This window comes from Urocampus carinirostris, chromosome 5 (assembly GCF_059441175.1).
Source record: "Urocampus carinirostris isolate Australia breed hairy pipefish chromosome 5, RoL_Ucar_1.0, whole genome shotgun sequence".
Lineage (NCBI taxonomy): Eukaryota > Metazoa > Chordata > Actinopteri > Syngnathiformes > Syngnathidae > Urocampus > Urocampus carinirostris.
Genome location: NC_142353.1, coordinates 2,977,946 through 2,996,227, shown reverse-complemented (window position 1 = coordinate 2,996,227; position 18,282 = coordinate 2,977,946). Strand labels below are relative to the sequence as shown.

General features: G+C 47.2%; 1 protein-coding gene across 1 annotated transcript in view; it reads right to left on the bottom strand.

Annotated features, from left to right (window-relative positions):
• tmc2b (transmembrane channel-like 2b) overlaps window positions 1-18,282 on the bottom strand; it is a 47,284-nt gene that overhangs the window by 13,442 nt on the left and 15,560 nt on the right. The window contains exons 6-13 of the mRNA XM_088335005.1: window positions 16,154-16,244; window positions 16,002-16,083; window positions 15,819-15,925; window positions 15,641-15,739; window positions 13,131-13,273; window positions 12,902-13,049; window positions 7,878-8,072; window positions 7,606-7,785 (exon numbers count right to left, since the gene is read on the bottom strand). Coding sequence (XP_088191131.1) covers window positions 7,606-7,785; window positions 7,878-8,072; window positions 12,902-13,049; window positions 13,131-13,273; window positions 15,641-15,739; window positions 15,819-15,925; window positions 16,002-16,083; window positions 16,154-16,244 — 1,045 coding nt within the window. The remainder of the gene's footprint in view (window positions 1-7,605; window positions 7,786-7,877; window positions 8,073-12,901; window positions 13,050-13,130; window positions 13,274-15,640; window positions 15,740-15,818; window positions 15,926-16,001; window positions 16,084-16,153; window positions 16,245-18,282) is intronic.

The window sequence follows — 18,282 nt, the reverse complement described above, 5'->3', positions numbered from 1 at the left end:
GGCAGGGCAGGTCGTAGGCAAATTCGGAAATGGGTCGGCAACAGAGATCAGGTAGAAAAACAGGAGGCAGGCAAAGAGTCGGAGGTACGGGCTTTCTGAGCAGATGGCAACAGATCGCATAGTACAATCGGATAAAAGTGTTACCGTAAGCTGGGGATTTAAATGTACAGGGTGCACCAATCAGCTGTCCTGGCTGTTGGCGCCAAATCCTTGTGACAGAACCCCCCCACCCCTCAAGGGACGGCTCCAGAAAAAAATTAATCCGACAGGCAAGAGTATAATCCAACAGGCAAAAGTATAATCCAACATGCAGGAACATAATCCGACAGGCTGGCCAGTTAGAACTCCACTGAGCGGACCGATGCTCTATCGTCGTCTTCAGGCAGCGTAGTCGATGATGGACCCGGCGGAGATGTAGTCATTGGCCGGACACCCCTAGGACGACCTCGGCGAGGAGCAGGTTGATCTGGATACTGGCGATGGAACTCGGAGATGAGCGAGCGATCCAGGATCTGCCGGGTGGGGATCCAGGACCGTTCCTCCGGGCCATATCCCTCCCAGTCCACGAGATATTGGAGACCACGTCCTCTACGACGAGAGCGGAGCAGACGTCGCACGGTGTAGATAGGGTCACCATCCAGGAAGCGAGGGGCTGGGGGGGAGTGACTTCAGGGACCAGGGGGCTCTGGCGGACAGGCTTAATGCGGGAAACATGAAACGTCGGGTGAACCCTCATGGTGCTGGGCAGGCGCAGGCGGACTGCCGACGGACTAATAATTTTGTCCACCGGAAACGGTCCCAGGAATCGGGAAGCCAACTTCTTGGACTCCACCCGAAGTGGAAGGTCCCTGGTGGACAACCATACTTGCTGGCCCACCTAGTACGTTGGAGCCGGAATTCTTCTTCGGTTAGCCGCCTTTGAATAACTTTGGACGGCCCGAAGAAGAGCAGCCCGTGCCTGAGCCCAAGTGCGACGACAGCAACGGGCATTTGCAAGAGCCGACGCACTGGAAGGGAGACATGCCAGTGAAGGAGCAGACAAGGGAGTTGTGGGCGTATTCCACCCATACCAGCTGTTGCGCCCAGGAAAGAGGCTCACGGGAAACCAGGCAGCGGAGAGCCGTCTCCAGTTCTTGATTGAGGCGTTCAGACTGTCCATTAGATTGCGGATGTAACCCGGACGAGAGACTGACCGAGGCCCCCAGGAGACGGCAGAACTCTTTCCAAAATCCCGAGGCAAATTGGGGACCTCGGTCTGAAACAAAGTCTTTTGGGATTCCATGGAGGCGGAAGACATGCAGCTGGACCACCTGCGCCTTCTCTTTGGCGGACGGAAGTTTGGGCAAGGCCACCAAGTGGACCATTTTGCTGAACCGATCCACAATCGTCAAAATGGTTGTCATCCCTTCCGAGGCAGGCAGCCCAGTAACGAAGTCCAGGGAGATGTGGGAACAAGAACGGCTGGGGACTGGTAATGGCTCAAGCAATCCGGCAGGGGGTCGATTCGAAGCCTTCTGCCGGGCACAGGTTTGGCAAGCCCCGACGTACTCTTGAACATCCTTTGCCAATGAGGGCCACCAGAAACGTCGGGCCAGGAAGTTGCTGGTGCGGGTAGCACCCGGTTGACAGGAGAGGCGAGAGTCGTGCCCCCATTGAAGGACCTCTGACTGTAGGGCATCCGGGACGAATAGCCGCCCCTCTAGACAAGTACTGGGGCCTGCTTGGTCTTGGAGGGCCTCTTTGACGCGGTCCTCGATGTCCCAGGTGAGAGTGGCCAGTAACCGGGACTCAGGAAGGATGGCTGTCGGACCCTGGGAATGATTGTCCTCCTTTTGAAACTGCGAGAGAGGGCATCTGGCTTGACATTGCGGGACCCGGGGCGGTAGGAAAGGGTGATGTTAAAACGGGTGAAGAAGAGTGACCAGCGGGATTGTCTCGGGTTCAAACGTTTAGCAGAACGGATGTATTCAAGATTCTTAAACTGGGAACGGAACTGGCACCCTTCCAGCCAGTGGCGCCATTCCTCAAGGGCCAATTTTATTGCTAGCAGCTCACGATCCCCCACGTCATAATTGCGTTCGGCAGGGGATAAGCGACGTGAAAAGAATGCACAGGGGTGCATCTTTTGGTCCTCTGTCGACCTTTGAGAGAGAATAGCTCCAACTCCTATGTCCGAGGCATCCACTTCAACAACTAGCTGACGCCCCGGGTCAGGTACTAGGAGGATGGGAGCCGTCAAGAATCGAGCCTTGAGGGTGGTGAATGCTTTGTCGGCCGCAGGAGAACATCTGAATGTTTCTTTGGGACTAGTGAGAGCCGTCAGGGGACCCGCTACCGTGCTATAGTTCCGAATAAATCGTCGGTAAAAATTGGCGAAACCCAAGAACTGTTGGAGCTTCTTGCGATCCGTGGGGACAGGCCAGGAGGTGACTGCCGACACCTTTGCAGGATCAATCTGTAATCTCCCCTCCGCGGTGATATACCCCAGGAATGACACGATTTGGCGTGGAACTCACACTTCTCTGCCTTAACGAAGAGGGAGTTTTCTAGGAGTCGTCGAAGGACATTATACAGCTGATGAGAATATTATATATATATATATATATATATATATGTATATATATATATGTATGTGTATATATATATATATATATATATATATATATATATATATATATATATATATATATATATATATATATATATATATATATATATATATATATACGGCACCGATCGTCTTCGCATTTCCCCGTCAAATGTTGCCATCTTCGGAGGGAGGGGTGATGACCGGACCGGAATCGTATAAGATCGACAAGGTCTTTCTTTGAGAGCTGGGATTCTTCCTTCGGGTTGTGGTGGGAAGAGGTAAGAGAAATGAGACGTGGGCGGGTAGATGGGGGTGTTTGCAGCTCCTGCGAATAATGGCGAGCCGAGTTTGTGGGTCTAGCGGTGCGGTAGGTTGAGGGCCGAGCCTAATTTAGCCTGCTCGTCTGCAAGGTCGTTACCCGGGAGGTTGCAGTGACCCGGGACCCAAATAAGCCAGATGCTCTTGGATGGGGAGAAGGCCGCAATTGAGGAGTTTAGGGACAGGAGGGAGGGGTCTGTTATATTAGGGTTGGAGAGAGCTTGGAGGAGGGACTTGCGATCCGTGATGATGGAGGCTGAGGACCAGTCGTTATTGTGGTCAAGCCAGGCGATTGTAGCGATCATGGCAGACTTTTCGGCCTGAAAAGAACTGCTGAAGGCCCCCGGTTGGCGCATGCCAGGAGTGGATTAGTGTGTTGCCTTTAAAGATGACCACTCCGGCTCCTCCATTCTCCGTACCGTTGAGGGTGGAACCATCTGTGAAAATATACAAGTCGGTTGGGCCCAGATCCGCAAGTGTTTCCTCTGCAGTGGCAAGTTGTTGGGCAGGGGATGCGGATTTTGGGACGGGGGTGAAATGGATGGGTGTTGGGGGCGCCAGAGGCCACGGAATATTAGGGTCATGTACAGACTCCGAGTCCACTGGTGTGAGGTTGAGAGAGGATAAAATGGGGGTTGTGGAATTACGCCATTCCTCTCTCTTGAGGCGTTTAGGACCGTGCTTTTGGAGGAGTACTCTCCTGTGATCGTTGGGAGGGAGGTGGAACCATTCATCAGCTTTCCTAAGGCTGGCAAGCTGAAGTCGGGAGGAGAGTGGTGGGAGCTGGGCTTCATGGAGGACAGCGTCGATCGAAGTTGGCCCGTAATTGCTCGAGCCGCATCCGATTGTGCCCTCTCCAGTTTCTGGATATTGGTGTTGGAGGCCCAGGGCACCCAGGCAGGAGCTGCATATTCAGCGAGCGATCTGATGGTGGCAATGTAGATCGTCCGCATCTCCAAGAGCCGCCATCCCCAAGACGTGCCGGTCAGTTGTCGCAGGAGATTGGATCGGAAGATGCCGGTCGTCTAGGGTCTCCCTCGCCACTGGAACCATCTTCTTTACAATCAAGATAGTGGCGTTGGGGAAAGAGCACCCCTTACGCCACTTTAAAAACCATCATTTCGCAGGTATCCTCTTTTACCTGAGTCTCCGACCACAAAAGTCTGGCGGCGATGGAGTATCCAGTGACGGGAACAGGTTTGAATGAGCTGGAAGCTCTTAGCTGGACCTCTGCACATCAGCGGCACAGGGCAAGGGTCGTTAACAGCTGGGATTGAGTGGCAGCTGTTTCCGGCAGACCCCTGTGCGTCTGAGCAGCACTATTTAGTGGCCGCACTGCTCACCCCAATTGGGGAAAGGTCTAGAAAAGGTGGCCTAAAGATTGCCCACTCAGCACAGTATCCGGACAGAAAACCGCGCCTGTCGGGACATTCCACTATGCGGTCGACAAGCAATAGCATTTAGAATTGCAGCATGGAACATAAGGACACTCCTGGATACCAGTCTGGACAGACCACAGCACAGAACAGCACTCATTGCCAACGAGCTGAAGCGCCATAATGTGGATGTGGCAGCGCTCAGCGAGACCAGACTCCTTGAGGAAGGCTCACTCAATGAAGAGGAAGAGGGTTATACATTCTTTTGGAAGGGATACCCCACGGGCGGACACCATCTTCACGGAGTTGGTTTTGCAATTAAGAACACCCTACTGCTGAAGCTCACAGAGTCACCAGTGGGTGTCAGTGAAAGACTAATGACTCTTCGCATCCCACTTGCAAAATGCAGACATGTCACATTAGTTAGTGCCTATGCACCAACACTGCCATCGAATGATGAAGAGAAGGATCGCTTCTACCAGGCACTCGATGACATCCTCAGTCACATCCCGAGGAATGACAAAATCATGCTGCTTGGTGATTTCAATGCAAGAGTCGGAAAAAACTTGCAAAACTGGAATGGTGTGATTGGTGCCCATGGCATTGGAAAAGTTAATTCCAATGGCATGAGACTTCTTAGTCTGTGCGCGAAACATAACCTTACCATCACAAACACCATCTTCAACAAAAGAATAAATATAAGGCATCCTGGATGCATCCCAGATCCAAACACTGGCACCTGATCGACTACGCGATCGTGAGGAGGGCTGACCTAAAGGACGTGCTCATTACAAGAGCTATGCGTGGGGCAGACTGCTGGACCGACCACCGCATGATTCTGACAAAGGTCAGAATGCATGTCCGGCCCCTAGCACGTCAGGGTGGTTCAAAGAGGAAGACACTCAACTGTGCCAAACTCTCCAGTAGCGACACCCTTGACAACTTCCATTGCTCCCTAGCTGAGAGGCTGGCAGACATTGAGCAGCTGGTCATTTCAGAGGCTGGGATGGATGAGAAGTGGACCTATATATCTACCACCCTCTTTGACAATGCAGCCCAAACTGTTGGTTTTAAAACCAAAAAACACCAGGACTGGTTTGACCAGAATGCCGGAGAGATCTCAACCATCCTGGACAGAATGCACAAGGCGCACAGAGCCACCCTGAACAACCCACAATCTCAATTCCATAAAAAGCTATGGCAAGCCCTTCGTTCCGAGGCCCAGACAACTATCAGAAAACTGCAAGATGAGTGTTGGATCTCAAAAGCCAATGAAATCCAGCCTCACGCTGATAGAAGCGATATGCACAGTTTCTATGATGCAGTAAAAACCATCTATGGCCCCAGAAACTGCTCCCTGGCACCTGTTAGATCTGCTGATGGAACATCTCTAATCAAGGATCAGGCTATGATAGTGGAGCGGTGGGCTGAGCATTTCAACACCCTGCTCAACCAGCCCACCCCAGTGGACCTAACTGTCCTTTCAGAGCTCCCTGAACATCCTACATTGCCAGACCTCGACCTCCCGCCAACTTTCAATGAAATCCTGCATGCAGTCAAAACCCAGAAAAACAATAAATCCCCTGGACCTGACAACATCCCAGCTGTAGGAGGATACCTCTGTACACGGACACTGTTTCAAGAATAAAGGAGATAAATACATCTGCTCCAACAGTAGGGGTATCTCTTTGTTGGCCACTGCTGGAAAGGTCCTTGCCAAGGTCATGCTGCGCAGACTCATCTCCACAATATCGAAATGCGTCATCCCAGAGTCACAGTGTGGTTTTCGAAAGGACAGGGGAACAGTCGACATGATCTTTGTGACACGTCAGCTTCAAGAGAAATGCCGGGAGCAGCACAAGGACTTGTTCATCGCCTTTGTCGATCTCTCAAAGGCCTTTGACACAGTGAACAGGGACCTACTGTGGCAAGTCCTGAAGAGATTTGGGTGTCCACCCAAGTTTCTCACCATTCTTGCACAGTTACATTCAGGGATGACGGCCAGTGTGGTAGTTGGAAGACACAGCTCAGAGCCCTTTGGTGTGGAAACTGGAGTGAGGCAAGGCTGTGTGCTGGCTCCAGTTCTCTTCAACATCTTCCTTGTCTGTGTTACAACACTGCTACGTAGAAGGATGGAGAAGCAGGCTGGAGTTACCATCAACTTCAGGGTTGATGGTAACCTGTTTAACATCAGGAGGCTACAGGCAATTACCAAGCTGACCTCAGAGACCATCATTGAGCTACAGTACGCTGATGACTGTGCCCTGGTTGCCCATACACCAGAGACTGTGCAAAACATTCTCTCGGCAGCTGTAACTGCATACACCAGAATGGGACTGGCGATCAACACCCAGAAGACAGAGGTACTCTGTCAGTCCAGTGCTGACCTCCCACCAAACCCAATAATCCTCACAGCAGCAGGGCAACACCTGCTCATGGTGCCCCATGGGGAGCATAGTGTCTGACACCTGCTCATTGTATGATGAGATCCAGAGCCGTCTCAAACAAGCATCAGCATCTTTCGGCCGACTAAGGAAAAGGTTCTTTCAAAACAACAACCTTAGACTCCACACCAAAATGCTGGTCTACAGCGCTGTATGCATCACTACATACCTGTATGGATGTGAGGCATGGACTATCTACAGCCGCCATCTGAAGAGCCTGGAGACCTTCCATGTAAGATGTCTTCAGAAGATCCTTGGCATCACATGGAGGGACAGAGTGCCGCACACAGAGGTGTTGGAGAGGGCAGGCAGCTGCAGCATGGAATCCATTATGGCCCAACGCCAACTCAGGTGGCTGGGGCTTTAGAGTTTTGAGTCTCTCCAAGCCTGCATGCCGGTTTCAGATCAGGGGATGGTGTAATTGTGGCCTGTGTTTTTTAATTCAGGACTATACAAATAAATGTGACTTGACGAACCAAAAATCGTTACATAAATCGGGACCTTAGTATCGTGATACAATCGAATCGTGACCAAAGCATACCGTCCCACCCCAACTGTTTACGCAGCCATGTTAAATACTTTCCTTATGGGGTCACCTGAGGGTCTTCTCCACTTTGTATCTACATTTTATACGCAAAGCTTTAACTCAATGCTTAAAGCTTTGCATGGAGGTAAAAATGTAAACAGAACACTCTGCCGATGAGAAAGCCACTGTGCCCTAGTTTAAAAGAGATGTAATTGCACTTTACTCTGGGAAAGTTAAAAAAAAAAAAAAAAAGGTACCCAAAGTCAAATGTGCCCGCACCGCCCTCGAGGGACCCTCGCGCCCCTCAGGAAAGCAGCCCCACTAATTTGGGGACCACTGTATTAGCCTCACCTTAGCAGTGACCTCATCAAATAGGGCGAAAAGGAAGGTGTAAAGATTCCCCAGAAAAAGTGCAAAAATGCGCCCCAGTTGCCACTTAAGAGCAACTCGAGGATGATAGTCCTCGAGTTCAGCGATGGTTTCAAAAAGCGGAGGGCACACCAAGCCCAGGAGAGACATCACAAACTCCACCTGGTGGATGTAATTACAGTTGACATTTTCAAAATAGCTCATTTGTCGTCATATCCAAACAATGCAGGGGTCTAAAAGATTGACAAAGGTACCTCATTCTTTTCGAACCAGGATAGTTCGTCATTATCCATGTCAGCAAACTCTTGAGACCGCTTCACCACAAAGTAAATGAGGTAACCGCTGCCTCCAAGGCTGCATAGGATGAAGAAATTGGCAAGGACCCGCAGAAAACGGCGGAGATGGATGTTTTCATCCTTCTGGTTTTCTTGTTCATCGACAATGGATTCCTGCAGGTTTGGTTAAAGGGATTACAGACCGTTTTTTCTTTCTTTTTTTAAATAGGCAAATAATGTGTAGTTCTCCTCCCCACAATTATGCAGATATGTTTCATTATATTCCACGCGCAGTGAATCTCGATAAATTAATTCTCAAGTAGACAGTTTGGCTTCATATGCCCTAGAGCTTTGAGGTCACCGGAAGACAACAAGAAATCTAAATAATCGCTGGGGGAAAAAAACGGCGATTGTAGTAATCAGTGGATGCATAGTGCTCACTTCTTCTAGGGGTAATTGTAACTTCGCTCATTGTGCCACTCGGAGACTTCTGACTGTTATGTTCGAGTTGAGTGCTTTAATCATCAAAAGCTGCATGGGGTAAGTTTACTTGCCAATGTGTACAGCGTGCGCTCCTTTTTTGCTTTCGCCACCTTTTAAGTATGTATTGTGACTTTTCTTTTTGTGTTAATCGCCGCATGTCTTGAAATTAATATAATATTGTCCAGATAGCTCCCCTGTTAGAGTGCGGGCACCCGAAAGCTTCCAGGTTAGTTCCGATAGCAGTTGGCTAGTTTTGTTGCCTGCGGTGCTAATTGGTTTTGGCCCGGCTGGGTTCGTCTTTGCTACCGTAATCGTTTTTTTGTTGTTGGTTCCCGGTTATCCCGGCTTCTTACTACATGTTTTTGGTCAGCCAGCCCCCGTTTTTCCACTGACCTGTCCTAGTTAACCATTTTTAGCAGCCGTCTAGCCTGCCGTGTCCCGCCTGGGTTAGCCCCTGTTAACTCTCTGTGTATGTGCCAGTTGCCCCTTTTTGGCTGCTCACTATTTGTTGTACCATTGCTGCTCCCACCTTGCGACACATAAAAAAATAATTGGAATATAGCAATGACATTATATACATATATATATATATATATATATATATATATATATATATATATATATATATATATATGTATGTATATTAAAATGTACTATTTTATCACATTTTTGTCACAGACCAGAACGGACACAGGACTCAATTGCATGCGTTTCTCAGATTTTATTGAAAGAGAGTGAGAGTAAGGCTTACTTGATTGCTTGATCCGAGGACTGGCGAAGAGCGGGAATGGCAAGTTGTTTGACCGAGGCTGGAGATCAGAGGCGATGTCAAGTTCGTAATAGAGTTCGTAGGCAGGCGGCAGGCAGAACAGGCGTAGTCAGGTTCAGAAACGGGTCGAAAACGGGAATCAGGCAGGAAACGGGTTTTAACAGGGACGGAGTCGGACGAGAACACTCACTGAGTGAAACACAACAGCTCTCAACGATCTGACAAAGTTTGAACTGAAGTCGGGGGCTTAAGAAGGGTGTGGCCACCAATCAGCTTGTCCGGGCTGTTGGCGCCAATCAAGCTGCCACATGTGTTCCAAATAGGGCAATCATGACAGAATCCCCCCTCAAAGGACGGCTCCAGAAGTCCCAACGAAAAAAAAGGAAAAGTAATCCAACAGACAGGAACAAAGAAAAAAGTAATCCAACAGACAGGAACAAAAAAAAAGTAATCCAACAGGCAAAAAATCATCATAATTACGCTCAGCGGGGGATAGATGTCGTGAGAAGAAGGCGCAGGGGTGCATTTTGTTATCATCGGCCGACCTCTAGGAAAGCACCGCCCCAACTCCCACGTCGGAGGCGTCCACCTCCACCACCAGTAGACGTTCCGGATCAGGCACTTGCGGGATAGGAGCCGTCGAGAAGCGGTTGTTGATGGTGGTAAAAGCATCGTTGGCTGCTGAAGACCATCGGAACGCACCTTTTGGACTGGTGTGAGCCGTGAGGAGTGCTGCTACCGTTCTGTAGCCCTGAATGAAGCGACGATAGAAGTTGGCGAAACCCAGGAACTGTTGAAGCTTCTTCCGGTCATGGGGAACGGGCCAGGAGGTAACCGCCGACACCTTCGTGGGATCCATCTGTAGCCTTCCCTCCGCCACGATATATCCCAGAAAGGATACGGTCTGAGCATGAAAGTCACATTTCTCCGCCTTCACAAAGAGGGAGTTCTCAAGCAGTGAGCAAAGGACGAGTTGGACGTGCTGCGTGTGTTCTTCCTGGGACTTGGAAAAAGTTAATATATCATCAAGGTAAACGACAATTAACCAGTTGAGAACATCACACAACACGTCATTGATGAGGGACTGGAAGACAGTGGGGGCGTTGGTTAGTCCAAAAAGCATGACCAGGTGCTCATAGTGTTCCGTGGGCGTATTGAAAGCCGTCTTCCACTCATCTCCCTCCCGGACACGGACCAGGTGATAGGCCTTTCGGAGATCTAACTTCGTGAAGACCGTGGCCCTTTGATGAAGCTCGAAGGCGGAGGAGAGCAATGGTAATGGGTACAGATTCTTCACTGTTATGTCGTTGAGCCCCCGGTACTAAGGACCCATCCTTCTTTCCCACGAAGAAGAACCCGGCACCCACCGGCGAGGAGAATGGTCGTATAATGCCGGCCGCCAGCGCATCGGAAATGTACTCCTCCATCGCTTGCCTCTCGGGTGCTGAAAGAGAATAGAGTCGACCCCTAGGGGGAGTAGAGCCAGGCAGGAGGTCAATAGCACAGTTGTAGGGGCGATGTGGAGGTAATGAAGTAGCCTTGGCTTTGCTAAATACCTCTTATAGGTGGTGGTAGCAGGCAGGAACCTTGGACAGATCAGGGGGAGGCTTAGAAGCAACGGGTCGGTCAGGGTGAGATGCGGCGCTCAGACAGGTTCGATGGCACTCGACGCCCGATTCCATCACGGTTCCAGAACGCCAATCGAAGTGGGGGTTGTGCCGTACCAGCCAAGGATGACCCAAAACGAGCGGCTGGATGGGAGCAGGTGGAACCGAATCCGCTCTTGGTGGTTGCCTGATAATTTCATCTCCACCGGTTCGGTAACTTGCGTGACTTTACCCAACAGGCGCCCGTCTAACGCTCGGGCAGTGATCGGGGACGAGACAGGAACCAAGGGTATTTGTAATTTGCGTGCGAGGGTGATATCCAAAATGTTCACTTCTGCGCCGGAATCGACCAACGCAGGTAGAGACTGGGGAAACCCGGAAATCACGAGCCGAGCCTCGAGGACAGTTCTTGGTGTTCTGGAGGTTGGGATAATGGCTGAGCTCAATCGGATCCCTCCGCCGTCCGACAAGCTCTTCCTTTTAACGGACAAGATAAAATTCGATGTCCCTCGCCGCCACAGTATAGGCAAAGCCCCTCGGAAATCCTTCGCCGGCGTTCCTCCGCAGATAACGACGTGCGATCCACCTCCATGGCTTTGTGAGGAATCAAATTCATGGGTTGTGCAGTTGTGAAACCACCTGGCTCTTTGGGCGAGTTGGTGGTGTGTTGTCTCGGCTGGCCCCGCTCCTGTCTTCGTGCCTGGACTCGCCGGTCGATCCGAGCCGTCAGAGCAATAGCTTCGTTGAGGGTAGTCAGTGGGGCGTGGGACACCAACTCGTCTTTCAAATAATCAGCCAGACTGTGGAGGTAAGCGTCGACCAGCGCCTCGGCGTTCCAGTGACCGTGGCTGGCCAGGGTTCGAAAATCTATGGAGTAGTCGGCGATTGTGCGTTTACCCTGGCGGATGTTCAGGAGGGAACGGGATGGATGCATCGGCCCCTGAAGATCCTGTGTCAAACACCTTTACGATCTCCTGGGCCAAGAGATTGAATGAAGAACACGCCACTGAGCCACGCTCGAACTCGGCGGTTCCCCAGAGTCGAGCTCTTCCGGTCAGATGATTGATGCTGGACACCACTTTCACTGCTTCGGACGCGAAGTTACCAGGTTGTAAGTGGAAAATTTGACGACAGTTCACCAGAAATGCACGAACTTGTGCCGGGTCTCCACTAAATATTTCAGGTGCGCCCACTTGCGGTTCTGCCGATCCGATGACGTGAGAGGTAGGAAGCGGCATTACCGGCGTCGGCGATTGGGTGCTCGGGGACGGAATGTTGGAAGGCGGAGCTGATGACGTCAGTTGTCTTGACATCTGTTCTGATAGTCTCGCTACTTGTTGTTGCTGTTGAAGCAGGATATGTTGTTGCTGATCTAGCAGTTGTTGTTGTGTCCGGACGTGTTGCAGCAGGGATGTGACGGTACTCGTGGTTTGTTGTACTGCACGTTCAGCCCATTGTGAACGCTGTAAGCCGGAAGGAGGCTCCGCGTTACTTTGGTCTCCACTCGGAGAATCGCGTGCTGAGTCCATATTTTTGGTCAGATCGTTCTGTCACAAACCAGAACGGACACAGGACTCAATTGCATGCGTTTCTTAGATTTTATTGAAAGAGAGTGAGGCTTGCTTGATTGCTTGATCCGAAGACTTGCGGAGAGCGGGAGCAAGCAAGGCGGGAGTGACAGTTCGGTGTCGGAAGAAGACAGGCGGGAATGGCAAGTCGTTTGACCAGGGCTGGAGATCAGAGGCAATGTCAAGTTCGTAATAGAGGTCGTAGGCAGGCGGCAGGCAGACCAGCCGTAGTCAGGTTCAGAAACGGGTCGAAAACGAGAATCAGGCAGGAAACAGGTTTTAACAGGGACGGAGTCGGACTGGAACGCTCACTGAATGAAACACAACAGCTCGCAACGATCTGACAAAGTTTGAACTGAAGTCGGGGGCTTAAGAAGGGTGTGGCCACCAATCAGCTTGTCCGGGCTGTTGGCGCCAATCAAGCTGACACAGGTGTTCCAAATAGGGCAATCATGACAATTTTGTATGTTTTATAGTTTAAGTATCCTTTTAATGCTAAATTATTATAGATCAGAGACAAAACAAGTTCAGATGTGACTTCATGTCTCATTTCAACTGGTCCCATCATGCTCTCACCTTGAAGCTGGTGGTAATGGAGGCGTATTTATTATCTGCTGTCTCTGGGTTTCCAATCAGGTAGTCCCAGCTGGTGAACATTTTCCAGCTGAAAGTGAACTCACCTTCTTCAGCCCCGTCGCCTCCTTCGTTTGAATTACGAGCCATCCTGAGAAGAAGACAAAAGTTTCATTTCTCTTGAAAGGACTGCAGCAACCTGAAAGTGTCTGCAATCAAGTGTGTTTCTTACGTTCTTATGACAACCATCAAGCTGTATCCAAAGATGCCGACCCCAACCAACAAGTATGACAAGGGAAGTCTGAATTGCAGCACACCAATGGTTCGCTTATGGTCGTAGAATCCATAAAATAAAAAGGAATATTTACAGTAACCCTGTCGGTAAAGAAATACATTGGGGTGTAAGTCTTTCCACAAAGGCTGTATCTCTACTATGTATGGTATGATGTGTGTAAAATGATTCAAGGACGGTTGGAACTAAAATAAAAATAATTCAATTGAGTTGGGCTCAGAAGGATTTCACGTAGATTCTATATGTTTTTTTCTTTTTTTTTGTATACATACTGTAAACCTAAATTGACTTGTAAATATTGTATCAACTATCCTGCTGTAAGGTTTGATTTTCTCTCTCCTTCTCCTCTCACTTTCCCTGTAACTGGCCCTGATTGCTCCCTAATCAATTCTCCTCCTCACTATTTAAGCACTCAGTTTTTTGGGCTAGGTGCAAGTTTGTCTCTTTATCACGTTCCAAGTCATCTTGACACAGCATAATTTGTTTCCAGTGTACTGAATCCTTTCTTCCTTTCATGACGAGTACCCCCTGCCAAACATTTGAACTGTCGTCTTCGCTAAAGTTTGTTTACTGGATCACTGATATTTTGCCTGCCTCTGGAACACAACTGCGCCTCTTGTGATCTTAATTCTGTTGCCCCTATTTCTGACTCCCTGCTTACCAAACCCTGTCCAAATAAAAAATCCGTTGCTGCCCTCATCTGTCTGTCCGTGCTGTGCTTCCATGCCACCCAGAGTGGGTCCTTGACAATATTGTACTGGTAACTGTGCCTTCTAAAAATTGTCCCTGCAATAAATACTGCAATAAAAGATGACTTGATTTGGGATGTACAATATCACATTCCGTTCAGACCGATTCCCAAAACTTGTAGTAGTCATGATACCGATACCACAGACCGGCCAAATTCCTTTCACTCTAAAAGAAAATTACTACTATTCTTAAGGTCATAGATTTTAATTCCAACGCTATACTTTTCCTTAATACAGTGACCCCTCAATTATCGCGGGGATTACGTTCCAAAAAGAACCCATGATAGGCAAAGTCCGTGAAGTAAAAACCTTTATTTTATACAATATATGGTCAATGATTAAACATTGAAATCAAAGAAAAAAACATTTTACACGCCAAAGCATTCATTAAACAAATAAAAGTACTTTATACTGTACCTGTAAACATTTATTTATTCATTTTTGACCAATTTCTTAGAAATGCTTTATCGAATCAAAACGCATATCAAATTGCATAATAATGTTCTGTTATGCAGCAAGACTGTGAAAGGTGAACCACGTTTTATCAAGAGATTACTGTATTGCAATCGTTGAATGTAAATTTACCATATCTTTAATCCCAGGTTATTAATTGTTAAATAGCCTCTAGGCAGCCCATTCTGATTTCATCTACAAAGGCTAATTAGATACCTTAAAAAGCATTGTATCGTCACCAATATTGATACCTGGTTTCGGTACTTGCCCTTCCTAGGTCTGTTACATATTTCTATGTACAGTAAGACCTCGGTTATCGCGGTTAATGGGGACCAAAACCACCCGCGATAAGTGAAAATCCGCGAAGTAGCGGCGCACCTTCCAAAAAAAATGTTTTATTTTTTTATTTTTTTATTTTTTTTAATTATTATTTTTTTAGATATGGGGAACAAAACCACCCGCAAAAACTGAAAATCTGCGAAGTAGCGACGACCCTTCAAAAAGAAAAAGAAAAAAATCTCATCTCATCTCATTATCTGCACCGCTTATCCCTATTAGGGTGACGCCGCGTCCGCCGAACTCGCTCCGTCGCGCGGCCCGGGAGTGAGCACCCCCCCCTCCCTCGTCCCATCCAGCCGGCCGCCTTATCCCGCATCCGCTGACGTTCCGCAGAAAAAACCCGCAAAAAGTGAAAATCTGCGAAGCAGCGACGCCCCTTCAAAAAAAAAAAAATTAACCATTACAGACCGCAAAGCTCTGAAGCCGCAAACGTCGAACCGCGAAGTAGCTAGGTCCCATTTTAATTCCAATGTGAAAATATATTATTTGATCAGATTCAATTTACTGCAGTCAATTTTTTTAACTAAAATTCAAATTTCCATTTGATAACATTTATGTTACAAACAACTGATTGTATGACAAAAAGTAGGATATTGCAGTATTATAGATAAAAAAACAAGAATTGAATACGCGGGATCACAAATTTGGGTGCTTCATTTGCCAATTTTTTAGCTCCTTGTTCTCATGGGACTGCATCTCAACAAGATTTTGGAAGCTGTTTGTGATACATTCGTTGCGGATATCCAGGCGAACGTTTGTCAGACGAGAGATATATACAGATACGAAAAAATATTTCACAATAACATTTTATATTCCCTGATGCAGGTTAAAAATGTTGCACTGTGTTATTTTTCTTGTATTAATTGATTAGGTCTTCTAAATGAAAACAGATAGAAGAAGGATGCTTACACCAAAATCGAAGAGCACAGAGAAATCCATCGCTTTTGCTTGCTCTTCTCGGGGTACGGTTTTCCTGGGTATGGAGCCATATGGTAGACCCATGAGAATCTAATGTACATCAAAACATTAATCAGACTGGAAGCAATTAATAGCTATGTTAAATTTAATATAATTATAAGAACTGTACCTCAGGTAAGACCACCAGACCAAACATGAACCCAAACAGGACCAGGTTGAGCCCATACATCCACCTCAAAAATATGAAGTAGGATGCCACAGATGACCCAAAGTGACCTACAGTATTAACAGATGTTTTTTAAGTAACCATAGAAACAAAACAAAATGCTCAGAATTGCATATTACTACCAACTTTCTACTTCTTTTATCTTCCTCTCCCAGGGTATGCAGGCTGTTTTGAAGTTCTCAAAATCACGCTTGAATTTGATAAATTTCTAAGGGAAATGTTTCATTTATTATTCCACATCTTTAATTTTCAACAAATATGCAAACTAATCAGATTACCTTAGTCATCATGACTTTATATGCATATAGTTTTCTTCCCTTTCCTTTTCCAAGAGCTCCCTCGAACTTTTCAATAAATTCCTGCGCTTCCCTGTTGGACAAACGCAAAAGTCAATACATGGACTATCTAGTCAAGTAAAAATTAGTTTGGTGAGTTAAATGAGATGGATTGGAATGGGTTGCTAATGGATAGTAGTACCCGGCAGCTGAGGGGTCTCGAACTCAATTGACTTAAGGACCGCCATAGCATAGGGTACTCGGCGAGGTTGGGCCGAAATGGGTTTTCCACAAGAAAACTGTTCCCAAATATATTTCTTTTAAAACGCTACACAAAACAAGACCGTAAAATAAAAATGAGCAAGAATTATATGTGAAATATGTGAAAATAAGTCAAACAGTGATAAATAAATCCATAATTTGCGTGTGCTGCACTTACATCAAAGGGACAGTGTGTATTGTTTGACCACTAGATGTTGCTTTATTGTGCCATGCAACCGAAAAATAATGCAAAAAAAACATGTTGTTTTATTTGCAAAGTTTTTTGCAAAAAAAATAAAAAGCAAAAAAAAAGGGAGAAAATCAAGTAAAAAGACAAAAAGGGGTAAAGAAAACGATTAAGAAAAAAGGATGGAAAAAAGGAAAAAGGGGAAAAGAAAAAATACAAATAAAGAAGAAAAAAGAACAGAAAAAGGTAAAAAACAGTTTAAATTTTTTGGGGGGGCAAAAACTGAGAAAAAAGGAGAAAACAAAAGACCGTTTTTTTTTTGTCTTCTTTTTTGGTTCACCTTTGAAGCAACATGTCCAACAATGATGTAAGCTCCATCTAAGTGAGGCTAATGTTATTTAAAATGAATGCAAATTTCTTTACCTATGACTATTTTAAAACATGGAGGTTTGTTTTTGTTTTTCAATGAATTATACTTTTACCACCAGGAAGGGCTTAGTAATACTCAGGGTGCATTTAGACTTTACTATCACCCCGCGGGCCGCAATTGGCCCCCAGGCCGGGAGTTTGACACCTCTGCTGTGGATGGAATGAATAACGCAGGAATTCAGTGAGTCAGAAACCTCAACAGCATTCCTGAAACTGTCAAGTTCATGAAAAACGAATGGCAAGTCATCGATCCTGGTCTGCTTCCAGAAGCGTATTTAAGCTTATCTGTTCTTTCACCGGGCAGCACGGCAGCGCAGTGGTTGGTGCGCGTGCACCACGGTTATGAGGTCATGAGATCAAACCTTCCTGTGTGGAGTTTGCATGTTCTTGCGTTGGATTCCTCCGGGCACTCTGGTTTCCTCCCACATTCCAAAACCATGCATGTCAGGTTAATTGGCCGGTCCGAATTGTCCCTCGGTGTGAATGAGCGAGTGAGTTGTATGTCCCTGTCTACCCTGCGACTGGCTGGTAACCGGTTCAGGGTGTCCCCTGCCCACTGCCCGAAGATAGCTGGGATGGGCTCCAGCACCCCCACGACCCAACTAAGGATAAGCGGTGCAGCAAATGGATGGATGGATGGACATTACCATTCAAAGGTTTGGGGTCACCCGGACAATTGTGTATTTTCCATGAGAATGTCAAACTTTGATTTATCAAATGAGTCATTTAATGTCTGTGTTATTTTACCCATATTATATCTTACTTTTGTAGGCCAGTCACATATGTGGCTTTTTACTTGTCACTCTGCCTTTAAGACCAGCATCTCAGAGCTTCTTCACTGTAAATTTTGATACTGGTGTTCTCTGGGTACTATTTAACCAAGCTGCTAGTTAAGGACCTGTATGGCAACTATTTCTCAAACTAGAGACTCTATTGTACTTGTCCTCTTTCTTGGTTATGTCTCCAACTTCTCTTTCTATTCATGCCCCCTCTTTTCTCTCCAAACTGATTTCCCCCTATGTTCCTGCATGGAGCTTCTGCTCAGAAAATGCCTGTCTACTTGTGACTCCAAGAGCCAAGAAAAGATTTGCAGGCTCGAGAGCATTCTCCATCCGGGTTCCGGTGCTGTGGAATGCCTGAAGAGATAATATCTGCAACCTCAGTGGAAGTTTTTAAATCTAGACTAAATATACACTTCTATTTTATAGATTATGATTGATGCCCACCTTATACTTTTCTTTTCCTGTCTTTTCCA